Source organism: Meles meles, chromosome 13 (genome assembly GCF_922984935.1).
Source record: "Meles meles chromosome 13, mMelMel3.1 paternal haplotype, whole genome shotgun sequence".
Taxonomy (NCBI): Eukaryota; Metazoa; Chordata; class Mammalia; order Carnivora; family Mustelidae; genus Meles; species Meles meles.
Window position 1 is genome coordinate 52,484,179 of NC_060078.1, and position 16,567 is coordinate 52,500,745.

Genomic DNA, 16,567 nt, shown 5'->3' on the forward strand with positions numbered 1-16,567 from the left:
TGCTCTTAGTGACACAGATGCAGTCAGAAGCATCTCTAGGGCAGTGTTCTGAACTGAGGATACGTACCAGGATCTCCTCAGTTATTAAAAACAAACATGGACACCTGGATGGCTCAGTGCGTTAAGCCTCTGCCTTCAGCTCAGGTGTTGAGCTCAGGGTCCTGGGATTGAGTTCTGCATTGGGCTCTCTGCTCAGCGGGGAACCTGCTTCCCCCTCTCTCTCTCTCTGCCTGCCTATCTGCCTACTTGTGATCTCTGTCAAATAAATAATATCTTTTAAAAAAAGAAAAGAAAAAAAACCACATGCTTAGGATTCATCCTAGACCTGCCGATTCGGAACCTAAGAGGGATTGGAATCAAGGTAAGGATGTTTTAAGAAAATGCCCATAGAGGAGTCTGATCCACACATTAATTTAGAACCTCTTCTCTAAAGATTAGGAATTCTTATGGTAAAATCACCTTTCAAAACATTTGTTTACCAACATTTAAATTAATCTTTCTCTTCCAGGCTTATCCTGAATATTTAATTACTTACCAGATTATGAGGCCTGAAGGTATGGTTGATGGATAAATAGTTGTTTTAGGAAGCTAAATCCACTGAACCTAATAAAATCATCTAAGCAGCTGGTGGCCTCTTAAGTTTTACTCCTTCACTGAGAAATACCATCTTGTCCACAAGCCTGTGACAGAAGGATAAAAAATGTGAAAGAAGTTTAACATTCTGACTTGATAAAGCTTTAATGATGTACAGTGTTTTCTAAATATTTCCTGTTTTTCAGCACTTTAACAGATGCCATTCCAGGTTAAACTGGGTTTGTCTGTACTAAATTATAAACAAAGTTAACTTGAATCTTTTATAGGTTATGCATTGATTCTAACAGAAACTGTAATCCCCTCAACAGAACTCATTTTACTAATACAGCACTGTGTTCTTTAAAACACAGCATTTACACTGAATACGATTTCATTTGTAAAACTGTAAATAAGAGCTTTTGTACTAGCCCAGTATTTATTTACATTGCTTTGTAATATAAATCTACTGTTTCAGAACTGCAGCGGTTTACACATTTTTTCATATGTACTGCACATCTGTATTTCATCTTGCATCATCACGACTGAGTGAACTTAACATCTGATTCCAGAGGCTATGGTTGAGCGTTAGCAAAGACTTTGTCAGTTGGGAAAGATTGATTTATCAGATTTAATTAACTGATGGAAGCATTTATCTCTCATTAGAAATCTTTCCCATTGAAGAACTTATTTCATGAAGACTCTGGGGATTTAATTTGTGATTACCTTTTATGTATAAGACACATTCCAAAGAGCTCTATGAACGTCCTGATGATTAAAGACACTTCTTTACTGGCCTCAAACTCTGGGTTGCACACTGGAAAATTTTCTCATTTCATTTTGTGAAAATCAGAGCAAGTGCTTCTTTATTTCAGAGGCTACATCCTGTCACTGAGCAATTAATTACAGGATTCTTTTTGTGGAGTGTAAATAGGAAGTTACATTTCAGAGGTAGTAGGAAGAGGAATCCTGAATAATTTTCCAATCTGTTCTAATTACCCTAAATTGAAAGAGGGGAAAAAAGCAAATGAGAGGGATCATTTTTTTTGTCCTAAGTATTTTTTTCTTGTTCTTTTTCCTTGGCCTCACTATTACAGCCAATCTGTACACCATAGGTAAGCTGAACCCAGAACCATGAAACAAATGTTAGGTGTCTCAGTTCTCTCCAGGTCATCTTCATGGGCAGGTGCTGTGACACGGTGCTTCCTGGTCTTGGGTAGCCTCATTGTGATATTCACAGTCACTTGGAAATACGCTGTGTGTGTGCACTATATGGTGACAGGCCTGTTGGGCAGCTGTGGAAGGAAGTGCTGTCCCATAAAATGCCATTCCTGTTTTCTAAAGGAAAACTATGTTTTCCATGAAATCAGCTAAAGCTTCTTGGCCCAGAGACATGAATTATAGCAGTGTATTTGTTGACTTTAGCTGCCTCAAGAGGCAAGGCAGGTTTTTACCGACTTAAGTCTCTGTAAGTGAGAATGTTCCCTTCACTCTCTGTACCAGTTCACTTTTGTTTTACATTTTATTCCATCTCTAAATTACCTGGCTCGTTGCAGTAACTTGTACATAAAGTGCTAGAAAATCATGTTTCTTGTCCTAAGTAAGAGTTAATCAGACTAAATGCATATCTGGAGTTGTTTCTGTGATGTAAATTATGATCATATTCCTGACCTTGAAGTGCTTTTATACAGCTCTCTAGTAATTGCAATTATGATCCTAAAGTAATTTCTTGGAACACAAATGGAGTATGCCAAATTTTATATAATTTTTCAGATTCTGGAATCATCCAGGTTTTATAATTAGAAGATAATGAGATGAGTTAATGGAGTTCATATTTACATTACCATATCTCCCAACATTGACCCCGTAACACTCCCCCTGTAAGTGAATCTGGAATTGATTATCATGTAAAGTCATCAAGGTCTCTGAGTTTATGACTGCAGCCTGTGTTGTTTCATCTAATCCATTGCTTAATTACTGTGTTGTTTTCCTATGAATGATTACATTGTGGTTAATATGTTAGCATGGCAATATTTTCAGATAGCTTTTTGTTTGTTGGCTGTTTTGGGGGGGGTTGGGGGTGGTGTGGAGGATTTTTTTGGAGTTTTTGCATGAAATATCTTACTTTATAATGATGGAATTGCTTTTTCTTTTGTGATTTTTGCTTTTTTTCTTTTCTTTCTTTTTTTTTTTTGAAGTGAGATTTAACTTTTTGTGTGAGTAGTACTATTATATCCATCTTGGGTGTCTTACTTGTACTGTATCACATTCCATACCCTCATTTAATTTTTAATAAAGTGTTTATTTGTTTTTCTGGGTAGCATGGTAATTACTGGAATAGTATAAATGTGTTGAATGGTCTTTGAGAAAATGGATTAAGATTACAATAAACCACAATTGCAGGAAAACAATGTAGTTCTGCGTCTAACAGTGATAGAGTGCAGTTTAAAGTTTAAAATTTTGAATGTTGTGACCATAACCTATTCAGATGCTTTAAGATAGAAGTAGCTATAAGATGCTTTCAGACATTTAATCTATCCAATACAAGTTTTGGCAAACCTCAAAGCTTATTCCTGGGTAATCTGTCTCCTAAAAAGGAATGTATTTTTTTGTTTGTTTTTGTTTCAAGTAGGCTCTTGACCCAGTGGGTCTTGAACTCATGACCCCAAGATCAAAAGTTGCATGCTCTACTGATGAGCCAGCCAGACACCCCTAAAAAAAAACTTCATAAATTTTAAAATCTCGGAGCACTTGAGTTGCTCAGTAGGTTAAGTGTCTACCTTCAGCTCAGTTCATGATCCCAGGGTCCTGGGATAGAGTCCCACATTGGCTTCTTGCTCAGCAGGGAGCCTGCTTCTCCAGCTGCCTGACACTCCCCACTGCTTGTGCACTCTCTCGCTCACTCTCACTCTATCTCAGGCATATAAAAATCTTCAAAAAAATTTTTTTTTACATCTTAAAAGTTAGTGGTATTTATTACTCTTTTTTTTTTAATATTTTATTTATTTGACAGAGAGAAATCACAACTAGGCAGAGAGGCAGGCAGAGAGAGAGGAGGAAGCAGGCTCCCTGCGGAGCAGAGAGCCCGATGTGGGGCTTGATCCCAGGACCCTGGGATCATGACCTGAGCCGAAGGCAGAGGCTTTAGCCACTGAGCCACCCAGGCGCCCCACTGGTATTTATTACTCTTAATAGAAAGTATAGTAATGTCTGTATTTTAGATTTCAGTATAAGTGTTTCTGTGTATGTGATCAGTTCTCTGCTTTCCATGATAAAATAATGGTGCGGAAAACCCATGAGTCATTTGCTTTGAAAGAGTTTTCAGCAGCTTTATGTTACTGTATCAGGATACTATTAAAGTGCTTGCTAGGTCTTAAGCATCCCAGTGCCTGATATGATCCAGTTGTTTGCTGGGTGGTGAGGAAAGAAAACATGTAAATAAGTTTCCATAAGCTTTTATAATTAGTATTCCTGACTGGCCCTTTACCTACTGTCCTGCCCTGTTAAGAGAACTAGTGTGACAGAGGAAGTAAGTAGTAGTACCCAATCTTCACCAGGAAAATGGTCCGATTTTTATAAAGTTAGACCATAATGTGACCTTTTCACTATCTGCTCAGTCTACACCCATTCTGCCACGTCTTTCTCATGCATACTCCTTAGGCAGACTGTGACCTAAAATACTTAACTATACCTTTTTTTTATTTCAGTTCTAGTTAGTTACATACAGTATAGAATTGGCTTCAATTACACCCTTTTAGGAGGTTCTTGATCCCCACAGAGAAGCCACCATTGTCAGAAGTATCATTCTACTTCATCCACGCAGTCATCCTCCCCAAAGCCCCCTCATACGGTCTGCCAGTAGAGCAGTGCACAGAGAAGTTCTGCAGGGGGAGCTGGTCTGCATACTCTTTGGTACCAACCCATGGAGAGATGAAAACAAAACTGACAGGACATTTTTGTAACAATTTGACATTGCTACAATGTTTTTAATTTCTTAAACAAAAATATTGGTCTGCAGCAAATTGGAAGTTAGGAGGAAGAAAAAACTGACCCTTCACAGAGAATTTGAAATAGGAAAAATATGTTTCGTGAACCCCATACCTATCACTTAGCACATCCTGGCACATAGTAGTTCCTTAGTAAATTTTTGTTGTGACTAAATTAATAGTCTTTAAGTGATTGGGCTCTAGGGTGAGATAGATAACCCTGTCCCTCACCAACTATGCAACCTTAAATTATGTAACCTCTATAGTACTCCTCTCCTGGGATTATTTAGAAAACTGAATGATGTTCTGTGTGTGCCACTAAGTTATGTAGTTGGTAATAACTGGTTATTGTAACTAGTATTACTGTTTCCTAGAATGCTCCAGGACTAGTGGTTGAATGTCCTCAGTTGTCATGCAAATATAGAACATAGAATTTTAAAACAGCAAGAATTACATTGATCCCTTCAAGGTTCAGAGCTTTAAAAGCTCAAAATGTTAAGTATATACATCTTTAGATGCTCAAGAATCTCAGTTTGAAAATTACTGATAAAAGCACATAGACCCTTCTGGCAGCCTTGTTGGGGAACCAATAGGCCAAGCCGAATCATATTCCTGCAGTACAGAAAAAACAAATGGACTCATGGTCAAAAATCAAAAACCATCCATTGTGAGCACAAGTCACCAGACATAATCTTGGAGGATTAGCACTCTACAAACTTAAAATAGTAGAATAACTATGGAATAAAAATGGTTACAATGATTGGAGCAAGGGAAGAAAGCATAAAACCCATTAGAAAAGACACTGTGAAAAAGGCAAAATACATATGAAAAGCTAAATAAATCTTTTGGAACTAAAAAGTATAATTAGTGACATTAACGCAGTGGACAGATTAAGCCACAGATTGGGCATATCTGGAGGGAATTGGTGAGCTGGAAGATAAATCAGGAAAATATCTGCATTGTAACGGAGGAAGAGATGGGAAATAGAAGAGGGCTAAGAGAAGGACGTAGAAAATCCAACTTAAACAGAGATGGGAAGATATTTGAAGATTGTTCCACAATTTAAGAACTTTTTGTTGTTGTTAAAAAAAAAAACAAATATCTAGGAGACTGAATGAAAACAAGTCTACTTCTAGATAGGTAGCAGAATTGCAAAAGACGAGAAAAATCTAAAAGCAACCAAAGAGAAAAGATATCACCTGCAAAGAAATAACTATACTAACAGCAAGCTTCCAATGGCAGCAGTATAGGCCAGGAGACAATAAAATAAGTGCTGAGGAAGAAAAATTCATGTTGGCTATGAATTCTACATACAGATAAATTAGTATTTAAAAGGGAGGATGGGGGACACCTGGGCAGTTCAGTTGGTTAAACATCTTCCTTCAGCTCGGGTCATGACCCCAGGGTCCCGGGATAGAGGCCCACACTGGGCTCCTTGCTCTGTGGGGAGCCTGCTTCTCCCTCTTCCTCTGCCTGCCATTCCCCCTGCTTGTGCTTTCTAAATAAATTAATAAATACTTAAAAAAATAAAAGGGAGGATAAAGAAAACATTTTTGGATTTTGCTGAAAGAACATAGAATTGTTCGCTAGGAAAGAAAGCAGTTGAGTCCAGAAGGAAGGAGTTAGATGCAAGCCGGGTGAACAAAGAAGTTTGTAAATACTCGTGTAAAAACAGAGTAAGTGTTTTATTAATTGGTAGGGAATAATCTTCAAAACATAACATGAAAAAGGCATAGGAAGAAAAAAGCAAGAGGTTGACCGACACAATATGCATTTGCTTCTTTATGCATAAAATACCTCCAGGATACAGATGAACTGTTGGGAGGACATTGAGGCATCAGGGGGGCAGAGGTCTTAAAGACTTCACTGTATATCCTTTTTTTTTTTTTTTTTTTTTAAGATTTTATTTGAGACAGAGCAAGCACGAAGCAGGGGAGGGGCACAGGGAGAGGGAGAAGCAGGGTCACCACTGAGCAGGGAGCCCAACATCCGGCTGGATGCCAGGACCCTGAGATCATGATCTGAGCCAGACAGATGCTTAACTGAGCCACCCAGGCACCCTTTTCACTGTATATCCTTTAATTCCTTTTGAATTGTGTATCAGAGCTATTTTATCTATTTATTTTTTTTTTTTTTTTTTTTTTTTTTTTTTTTTTTTTTTTTTTTTTTTTATTTTTATTTATTTGACAGAGAGAAATCACAACTAGGCAGAGAAGCAGGCAGAGAGAGAGGAGGAAGCAGGCTCCCTGCGGAGCAGAGAGCCCGATGTGGGGCTCGATCCCAGGACCCTGAGATCATGACCTGAGCCGAAGGCAGAGGCTTTAACCCACTGAGCCACCCAGGCGCCCCTATTTTATCTATTTAAATGAAACAATGTAATAAGTGTTATCTACAAAAATACTGTAGAAGTAAAAAAGATGTTTGTTTGTTTAAGATTTTATTTATTTGAGAAAGAGAATGAGAGAAACAGTGCATGAGAGGGAGGAGGGTCAGAGGGAGAAGCAGACTCCCCTCTGAGCAGGAAATCCGATGCAGGACCCAATCCAGGGACTCCAGGATCATGACCTGAGCTGAAAGCAGTCGCCCAACCAACTGAGTCACCCAGGCACCCAGATTTGATGTTTTAAAAGACAAGGTAGAGGGGTGCCTGGGTGGCTCAGTGGGTTAAAGTCTATGCCTTCCGCTCAGGTCATGATCCCAGGGTCCTGGGATTGAGCTCCGCCATCAGGCTCTCTGCTTGGCAGGGAGCCTGCTTCCCCCTCTCTCTGCCTGCCTCTCTGCCTACTTGTGATCTTTGTCAAATAAATAAAATCTTTAAAAAACTAAAAAAAATTTTTTAAAAAGACAAGGTAGAATGTACTACTTGACCATAATGTGGAAGGCGGGAGAAATTTTAAAATGATGAACTTCAGAGTTTGCTAAGTGTGCATATTATATTTTTAAGGATAATCACTCTAAGAGTGGAAATAGAATTATAAAGGTAAAAAAGGGCTAAAAAAAAAAAAGCGAACACTCCCATAGAAGTGGAAATTACAGATAACTCTTGCACTGTTTTCCCATAAAAGAACCTGGGGTAAGTGGGAAATACCTGTAAATGGCTAAGAATAGGCTAGACACTCCTGCTGAGGGTGGTGGGGAGGGGGGCTGAACCAGAGATTAAGAACAGAAGTAATGCTCTAGGAACTAAGTGTATTACTGATTCAGCAATAAGCTCATTTAACCAACTGAACAGAATATAAGGGATTGTTATATACACCAGTGATAGCATTACAGATAATATGGAAAGGAGGACATTTTCAACAAATATTTACGGAACAACTCGTATTACCCACATGAAAAAATCTGTTTGGATGCATACACAAAATTGTAAGTGTATTTTATGTAGTATGAAAAGCAAACTATGTTAAATATTTAGGAGAAACTATTGAAGACTTTCTGATTTGGAGAGACAAGAAAACTGTGAACTAAGCTTCAGAGAATGGTAGCCCTAAAAGAAAAAACTGATAAATTTAACCATATTAAAATTAAGAACATCTGTTCATCTAATAAGCTCTGTAAAGGAAGTAAAGAGACAAGTCACAAAGTGGGAGAAAACATTTGCAACATATATAAAGGGCAGACTATATAAATAATACGTATGTAGACCAATTTTTTATGTAAGCCAAAAGCCAGCCTCCTGCTTATGGGAAAAACGTAAGAACCAGATGAGGGCTGTCTATTATCACTACTCAGCTCTCTTCTAGCTGATACTGTTAAGAGAGAGAAAACATTAAAAGTGATAAAGGAGACAGTAAAGTTGTTTACTCACAGTTGAATAGTATCTTAAAAACCAGAAAACTGAAAAATTTACAGTAAAAATTCAGTAAGATGAATAGGTACAAAATAAATAGAAAGTAGTAGACTTCCTATTTACACATAAAAAGCAGTTGTGAGATGAAACGGAAAGATCCCATTCATAATAACAAAATATACATAATACCTAAAAACTATGTAATGCGCTTACAGAAGGTAAAACAGCACAAGCAGAATACTGTATGTGCTCTTCTTAGATTCAGTAGGGTAAAGATTTTCTCTCTAGATTAATTTATAAATTTGCCATGACATAATAACATATTTAGCCTTTTTATTAATTGAAATGTAGTTGACACGCAATGTTAACTAAATCCGTTTCAGTTGTACAGCAGTAATTCCACAAGTCTGTGTAGCTCCCGTCCGTCACCATACAACACTGTTACGGTACGACTGACCACTTTCCCAAGCTGCACCTTTGATCCTGTGACTTACTCCTCCTATCACACCAAAACTTGTAGCCAGGATACTTGAAACCAATTTATCAAGCACTTCCAGGAGGGGTGGCAGGGTGGACCTGGAGTGGCAGAGCTGGCTTTGCCATGCTCCACCTTCACTATAGTCCAGGAGAAACACTCTAGGAAGTACAAGTCTGGCACCAGAGTTTAGGACTTTTAATTTGTCCCAAAGTTGCTGAAGCAAAAACCATGATAAAACATTCTGCTTTCCTTTACACCCCCCAATGCAAGGGAGCTTGTGTCTTCCCACTCCCCTTCACCCATTTTGCCCACCCCCCACCTCCTCCTGCAACCATCAGTTTGTCCTCTGTGAACCTGTTTCTGCTTTTTGTTTGTTTATTCATTTGTTTTCTAGGTTCCCTGTATAAGTGAAATCATAACAGTACTTGTTTTGGTCCACGTGTCAGCCTTTTTGATGGAAGGAGTAGAATACCAAACTGACTCTAAAGCTACCATGGAAAAAGGAATATACAAGGATCTTATTAAAAATTACCTATGGGATGGGGCACCTGGGTGGCTCAGTGGATTAAGCCTCTGCCTTCAGCTTAGGTCATGGTCTCAGGGTCCTGGGATCGAGCCCCGCATCGGGCTCTCTGCTCAGCAGGAAACCTGCTTCCCCCTCTTTCTCTGCCTGCCTCTCTGCCCACTTGTGATCTCTGTCAAATAAATAAATAAAATCTTAAAAAAAAAAATTACCTATGGAAGCCATCAAGAGAAATCTTGCCATTTGCAACGGCATGGGTGGAACTAGAGAGTATTATGCTGAGCAAAAGAAGACAATCAGAAAAAGACAATTTTCATTCATATGATCTCCTTGATCTAAGAAATTTGAGAGGTAGAGCGTGGGGTCATGGTGGGTAGGGAGGGAAAAAATGAAACAAGATGGGATCAGAAGGGAAACAAACCATAAGAGACCCTTAATCTCACAAAACAAACTGAGGGTTGCTGGGGGGTGGGGGGATAGTATGGAGAGGGTGCCTGGGTGATGGGCATTGGGGAGGGTATGTGCTATGGCGAGTGCTGTGAAGTGTATAAGCCTGATGATTCACAGACCTGTACCCCTGGGGCAAACAATACAGTGTAAATAAAAATTTTCGGGGCGCCTGGGTGCCTCAGTGGGTTAAAACCTCCGCCTTCCGTTCAGGTCATGATCCCAGGGTCCTGGGATCGAGACCCACATCGGGCTCTCTGCTCAGCGGGGAGCCTGCTTCCTCCTCTCTCTCTCTGCCTGCCTCTTCTGCCTACTTATGATCTGTCAAATAAATAAAATCATTTTTAAAAATTACCTATGGGGCATCTGGGTGGCTCAATGGGCTGAGCATCTGGTTCCTGAATTTGGCTCAGGTCATGATTTCAGGAGATCAAGACACACACACATACACACACACACACACCCATCAGGCTCTGGGTAGAGTCTGTTTCCTTCTCTCTCTCTCCCCCCGCAAATGAATGAATGAATGAATAAATAAATAATTTTTTTTTAGCCTAAGAAAAAAGTAGTGGACTACTAACAATATCATGTATCAAAAATATTTTTAAACTATTAAAACAGTAATCCTGGGGCTCCTGGGTGTCTCAGTCGTTAAGCGTCTGCCTCTGGCTCAGGTCATGATCCCAGGGCCCTGGGATCAAGCCCCACATTGGTCTCCCTGCTTGGTGGGAAGCCTGCTTCTCCCTCTCCCAGTCCCCTGCTTGTGTTCCCTCTCTCACTATGTCTCTCTCTGTCAAATAAATTAAAATCTTAAAAAAAAAAACAGTAATCCTGACACATGAGGTCATCAATGAAATGGAAGAAGGAGCCCAGAAGTGGTCTCACATCCATGGTATGTGATAAAGGTGTAGTATATTATGAAATTGTGGGAAACATAATAGTCTTGCAACAACTGAGCATTCATCTGGGAAAAATAAAGTTGGACCCAAGCCTTACATCAGAATATTTCAGGTGAGTCAAATGTGTAATAAGAAAATGAAAAGACAAAATTATAAGAAAACAATGTTACTCATCTAGACATAGTGAAGATCTTTCAGATGTAACACAAAAACCAGAAGCTATGAATGAAAGGATCGATAAATGCAACTTCAGAAAAATGTTACGTCTACAAACAAAAAGGTAAATGGCAGAGTGACGAATATTTGCAACATGAACAACAGACAGGGAATTTATTCTTTTTAATATAAAAAGCTCCTGAAAAATCAAGAAGCAACACAACCCAAAAGAAAATGAATATACAGAAAAGGAAATTAAGGGGCGCCTGGGTGGCTCAGTGGGTTAAAGCCCCTGCCTTTGGCTCAGGTCATGATCTCAGGGTCCTGGGATCGAGCCCCTCATCCGGCTCTGCTCAGCGTGGAGCCTGCTTCCTCCTCTCTCTCTCTCTTTCTCTCTCTTCCTCTCTGCCTTCATGTGATCTCTACCTGTCAAATTAAATAAAATCTTTAAAAAAAAATAAAAGGAAAAAAAAAATAAAAAATAAATAAATAAATAAAAGGAAATTAAAATGGCATTTAAAGAAGAGAAATGCAACCTATCCAGATACCATGAAACCATTTTCCACCTCTGTTAGCAAAGATCAAAGAGTGATATTCAAGATATTTAACACCCTGGCACTGGTCAATCAGAGCAGACTCTGAAGTCTTCTTCTTCTGCTGGTGTCAATCCTTTAGTTGGTGGATTGTGGGAGGGGGTAGGGGAACTAGAGCTTCTGAGTTACTGGAGTGGAGCGCTCGGGGGCCTGAGGGCAGCAGCTATTGCCAGTGCCTATGGAAGTATGCTGATACTTAACTACCAGTACAATCCCACCAGCACAATACCAGTACGGTACAGCTACCCGTCACACCTTGTGGAGGAGAGTAGCTCTCTTGCATTGTTGAAAAATAGCCTCGAAAAGGAGAACAGTAGTAACTGCCCAAATTTTAAATGGGTCCTTTGAGTGAAAGGACCCATGATAAAATACATCACAGCCTTACTTGAAAAGACAAAGTTACGAGTAGGACATCAATCTATCAATAGGAAACTGGTTAAATAAATTATAGCACATTCATGTACCGGAAAGTCTGGAGTTAGGAAAAGAATGAGCCAGTGCTATGTGTACTGATCGAGACAGATACTAGAGAAGGGAGTGGGGAGCAAAGCAAGATACAGAAGTATGTATAATGAGTTACCATTGTAAAAAAAAAAAAATTGAGGGGAAATACCAACATACGGACTTGTCCTCCCATAGGCTAGGGGTGTGGAATATATGGCAAATATATGATAACAGTAATCTGAGGAGGAGATCTGGGTGGCAGGAGACCTATAGATGGAAATGAAAGCCAAATTTTCATTCTGTATTCATTGGACTTAGAATTTTGTACTATGTGGACTCATGTATTTTTTTTTTAAGTATTTTATTTCTTTGAGAGAGGGAGAGAGCCTAGGGGTAGGGGACAGAGAGAGAGAGGGAGAAGCAGACTCCCTCTTTGGAGGCACAACACAGGCCTCCATCCCAAGACCCTGAGATCATGACCTGAGTCGAAGGCAAACGCTTAACCGACTGAGCCATTTAGATGCCCCTGTGTGGATTCATTTAAAAATAAAAATAATTTCTTGGGGCGCCTGGGTGGCTCAGTGGGTTAAGCCGCTGCCTTCGGCTCAGGTCATGATCTCAGGGTCCTGGGATCGAGTCCCGCCTCGGGCTCTCTGCTCAGCAGGGGCCTGCTTCCCTCTCTCTCTCTGCCTGCCTCTCTATCTACTTGTGATCTCTCTCTGTCAAATAAATAAATAAATAATATTTAAAAAAATAAAATAAAATAAAAATAAAAATAATTTCTTTAGGGGCGCCTGGTTGGTTCAGTTGATAGAGCATAAGACTCTTGATCTCAGAGTTCTAAGGTCGAGCCCCACAGTGGGTGTAGAGATTACTTTAAAATACATTTTTTAGGGGCACCTGGGTGGCTCAGTGGGTTAAGCCTCTGCCTTCGGCTCAGATCACGATCTCAGGGTCCTGGGATCGAGCCCCGCATCAGGTTCTCTGCTCAGCGGGGACCCTGCTTCCTCCTCTCTCTCTGCCTGCCTCTCTGCCTACTTGTGGTCTCTCTCTCTGTCAAGTAAATAAAATTTAAAAATAAATAAAATAAAATACATTTTTTAAAAGATTTTATTTATTTATTTATTTGACAGAGAAATAGCACAAGTAAGCAGAGCGGCAGGCAGAAGGAAAGAGAGAAGCAGGCTCTCTGCTAAGCAGGCTCCACATTGGAGCCCAATGTGGGACTGGATCCTAGGACCCTGGAATCACAACCTGAGCCAAAGGCAGGAGCTCAACCAACTGAGTCACCCAGGCGCCCCTACTCTAGAATATTTAAAAAACAAAATACATACGTTTTTTGGTTCTAAGATGAGACTAAGTTAGGTAATATCTAAGGGTTCTCTTAAGCTCCAAGTCTCCAAAAAGGGTAATCAAAACTGAACTGAGAAATCCCAGGCCTGCTCTGTCTTCAGTCTTCCTCTTCCCGGTTCATGGCCTCTCCATTCTTCCAGTTGTTCCAAACAGAAACCTCGGAGTCCTCATCATCTTTCCCTCAGGACCCACATTCACCCTTGTCCACCACCGCCCCCCACTCCCAGATCCCATAGTCCTCCTCCTCTGCTTTTTTTTTTTAATTGAACTCGAGTCTACTTTCAACTCAGGAACCAGAGTAATCCTGTTGGAGCGTAAGTCAAACTATGTCCCACCTTTGGCTCAGAGTTCTGCAGTGACTCCCCACTAAAAAGATGAAGTCTTTCATATGCATGGCTTGACATTCATGACCTGCCTGTGCCACCCCTGTGTCACCACTTCCCGCCCAACCCCCGACCACTGGGCCTTCCGAGCAGGCAGGCTTTCTTCCCCCACGCATTCATTCCCCATGACTTACTCCCCCGCTTCCATATTGTTCAGATGTCACCTTCTCAGGAAAGCCTTTCCACAGTCACCTTGTTTTAAATTTCATTGTTTCTCCCTCTTCCCCAGCTCACTCCAATCCTCCTTAACCTGCTCTACTTTTCCTATTAAACGAAATAGGTTCTAAATTCCATATAGTGTATTTATTATATTTATTCCCTATCTCCCCCCACTAAAAGAGAAACTTCCCAAGGATGGATTCCGGTGATAGAGCCCCGTGTCTACAACAGTGCCTGGCACAGAGATGATACTCCGTAAATACTTGGTGAGTGAGTGGGCTTATCTGTTCTTCACTCAGTTCTTTTAAGGTCTACTTAACCACTATATGTAGAAAGTAATAGCTAATAGTAGCATTACCAGTAGTAACAATCGTAACAACAATCATTTATCTAATTCACTGCCAGCAACAATGTACCATCAATACGTATTTTTAAAGTCCACTGCCAGTAACAATAATAGCGTAATCCCAGTCACCGTGTATTAAATCCTTACACCATGAGCCAGATAATCCCACACTGATTATCTTTCAGATAGGGAACTAGAGCCAAGAGTTAAACCTAAGGCCCATGGCCAAGGCTGATAAATCTTTTCAAATTCCCTTTCTTCTGTATTCCTCAACCTTGTAAGTGCTCTTGGCAAGCCACCATCTTTTCTCATGACTCCGCGGGAATGCCCTTTGCTGCCTGAACCACACAGAGGTGCAGGATGGATCAGTCTCAAGAGTTTTCTGGTGCTTCCTGTCTTAAGATCATGGGTCAGGACTGCGTTTCTCTCCTGGAACCAGCACTTCTCCACCTCAGTCAGCTTGCGGATTCGGTTAGACGAGCTTCGTGTCCCTGAAGCAGAAAACTACTCCAACGGGCCATCAGTGCCTCCCCACTTCAAACAGCTGCTGGGACGGATGTTTTGACTGAGGATCTCTAATCAACGGAATTTTAAATTGACCAATTGGAAGAACAGATGGGATTCTGGATGAAGCTGTAATCCGGAGGTTGAAACTGATTTCTGTTGGCAGTTTCAACCCTATTTGTCAGGAGGGAAGAGTGGGAACTCTGGGGGAGTGGTCTGTCCCAGAAAGAAAAGAATGTTTTCTGTTCTGACCACCGAATAAAGGGAGAATGAATCTAGGCAGAAATGACCTGGCTGAAGTGTAATAGATTTTAATATAAAAAGGCTACCAGATTCCAGTGGAAGCGAATATAGTCAATTTGTATTTAGAGACAGGGATTAAATAAACTAATCCGACAGGAGTCTTTGCAGGCAATTGTTTGGGAGCAAGATAGATCCATCTGCGTGCAAAGACTCGTGAATGAATGAGGATCCACGGCTCAGTGGGCAGGCGGAGCCTAGAGGAGACCACCAGTCCGGGTAATCAGACATTCGCATTTCCCACTGTTTTGTTCTATTGTATCCAAATGTGAGAAGCTGCTTTCCAGTCCCCCACATACAAAGCTCTTTATTGGACTTTATTGAGGCATGATCCCCACAGCTTTACTGAAGCTGCCAGCCTCAGAAGGAGTTTTGCTTGATGGCGTCTGGCAGCTTGGCTTTGCCCCCAAGTGGATTTATGAGCTGTGAAAGATGGTCAAATTAACACCCTAAGCATTCCTGATAGGATTAGAGGGTTGGAGACATGCCTGCATTTGCATACCGCCCGGATACAGGACACATCTTTGTGCCTCCCCAGCCCTTCTGGGAGGAGTGCGGGGGCGGGGGGGCAGAGGAGGCGCTCCCCTCTTGCAGCTGGCAACACAAAGGGTCACCAGGAGACTCTAGATGATGTTATTTGGCATTTAACATCTTCTAATGGCAGCATCTCCCAATCAAAAGGACTGAACTGAAGTGGTAAATGCATCCCCTTTCAGGGTTAGCTACCCGGCCAGGACTCCCCACGGAGAGAAAGATCCTCTCTTCTCTGGGGTGGGATTGACTCTTCCAACTGCCTAGACAAGCCCGGACCCTGGGCCTTAAAAACACCTATTTCCATCATACTAATTACCGATTGTTCTGATGGTAGCAGTAAAGCATATTCATTGTAGAAACTCTGGAAAAGGCTGAAAAATACAGCAAAATGAAAATCATCCTAAATAGCTAACCATAACCATTTTGCTTATATGTATTTACAACCTGCTTTCTATGCATGTAGGCAAGTAATTGGATGTTTTTGTTTTAACAAAGCTGGATCTTGTTGTTCAACAATCTTTTCTTTTAATATTATATCCAAAGTATTTTCCCATGAGCCTAAATATCTCTTTAAGAGGAAAGCTTATTTTTAATGACTGCATAGTGAATAAAATATTTTATTTTTATAAAATAAATTTCATTGAATAAAATATCCAATAAAATGATATTTTATTGAATAAAATAAGAATAAAATATCTCAGCCTAGGTCGCATTAGCCCAAGCAGTGTGTTTTACATCTGGAGACAATGTGCATGAACAAGCATGTGCCACACAAAGAAGATGAACTATTAAGACTCTCCCCCTGAATTTAGCCTGACACTAAAAGGCTTTAGGAAAGGGGACCTGGGTGGCTCAGTTGTTAAGTGTCTGCCTTCGACTCTGGTCATGATCCCAGAGTCCTGGGATGGAGTCCCATGATGGGTTCCCTACTCTGTGGGGGAACTGCTTCTCCTTCTCCCTCTGCTCCCCTGCTCCTGCTCTATCTCAAATGGGTAAATAAAAACTTTTTTTTTTAAAAAGGCTATAGGTAATTATATTAGGCTAAAGGATATTCTAAGTCTATAATAATTAAAATATGGGCTATCATTGCAAGAAGAGACGA

General features: G+C 40.5%; 1 protein-coding gene across 1 annotated transcript in view; it reads left to right on the forward strand.

Annotated features, from left to right (window-relative positions):
- TNKS2 (tankyrase 2) overlaps positions 1–2,880 on the forward strand; it is a 67,153-nt gene extending 64,273 nt beyond the window's left edge. The window contains exon 27 of the mRNA XM_046026943.1: positions 509–2,880. Within this exon, the coding sequence (XP_045882899.1) occupies positions 509–571 (63 nt within the window). The 3' untranslated portion in view covers positions 572–2,880. The remainder of the gene's footprint in view (positions 1–508) is intronic.
- Positions 2,881–16,567: the final 13,687 nt, after the last annotated feature.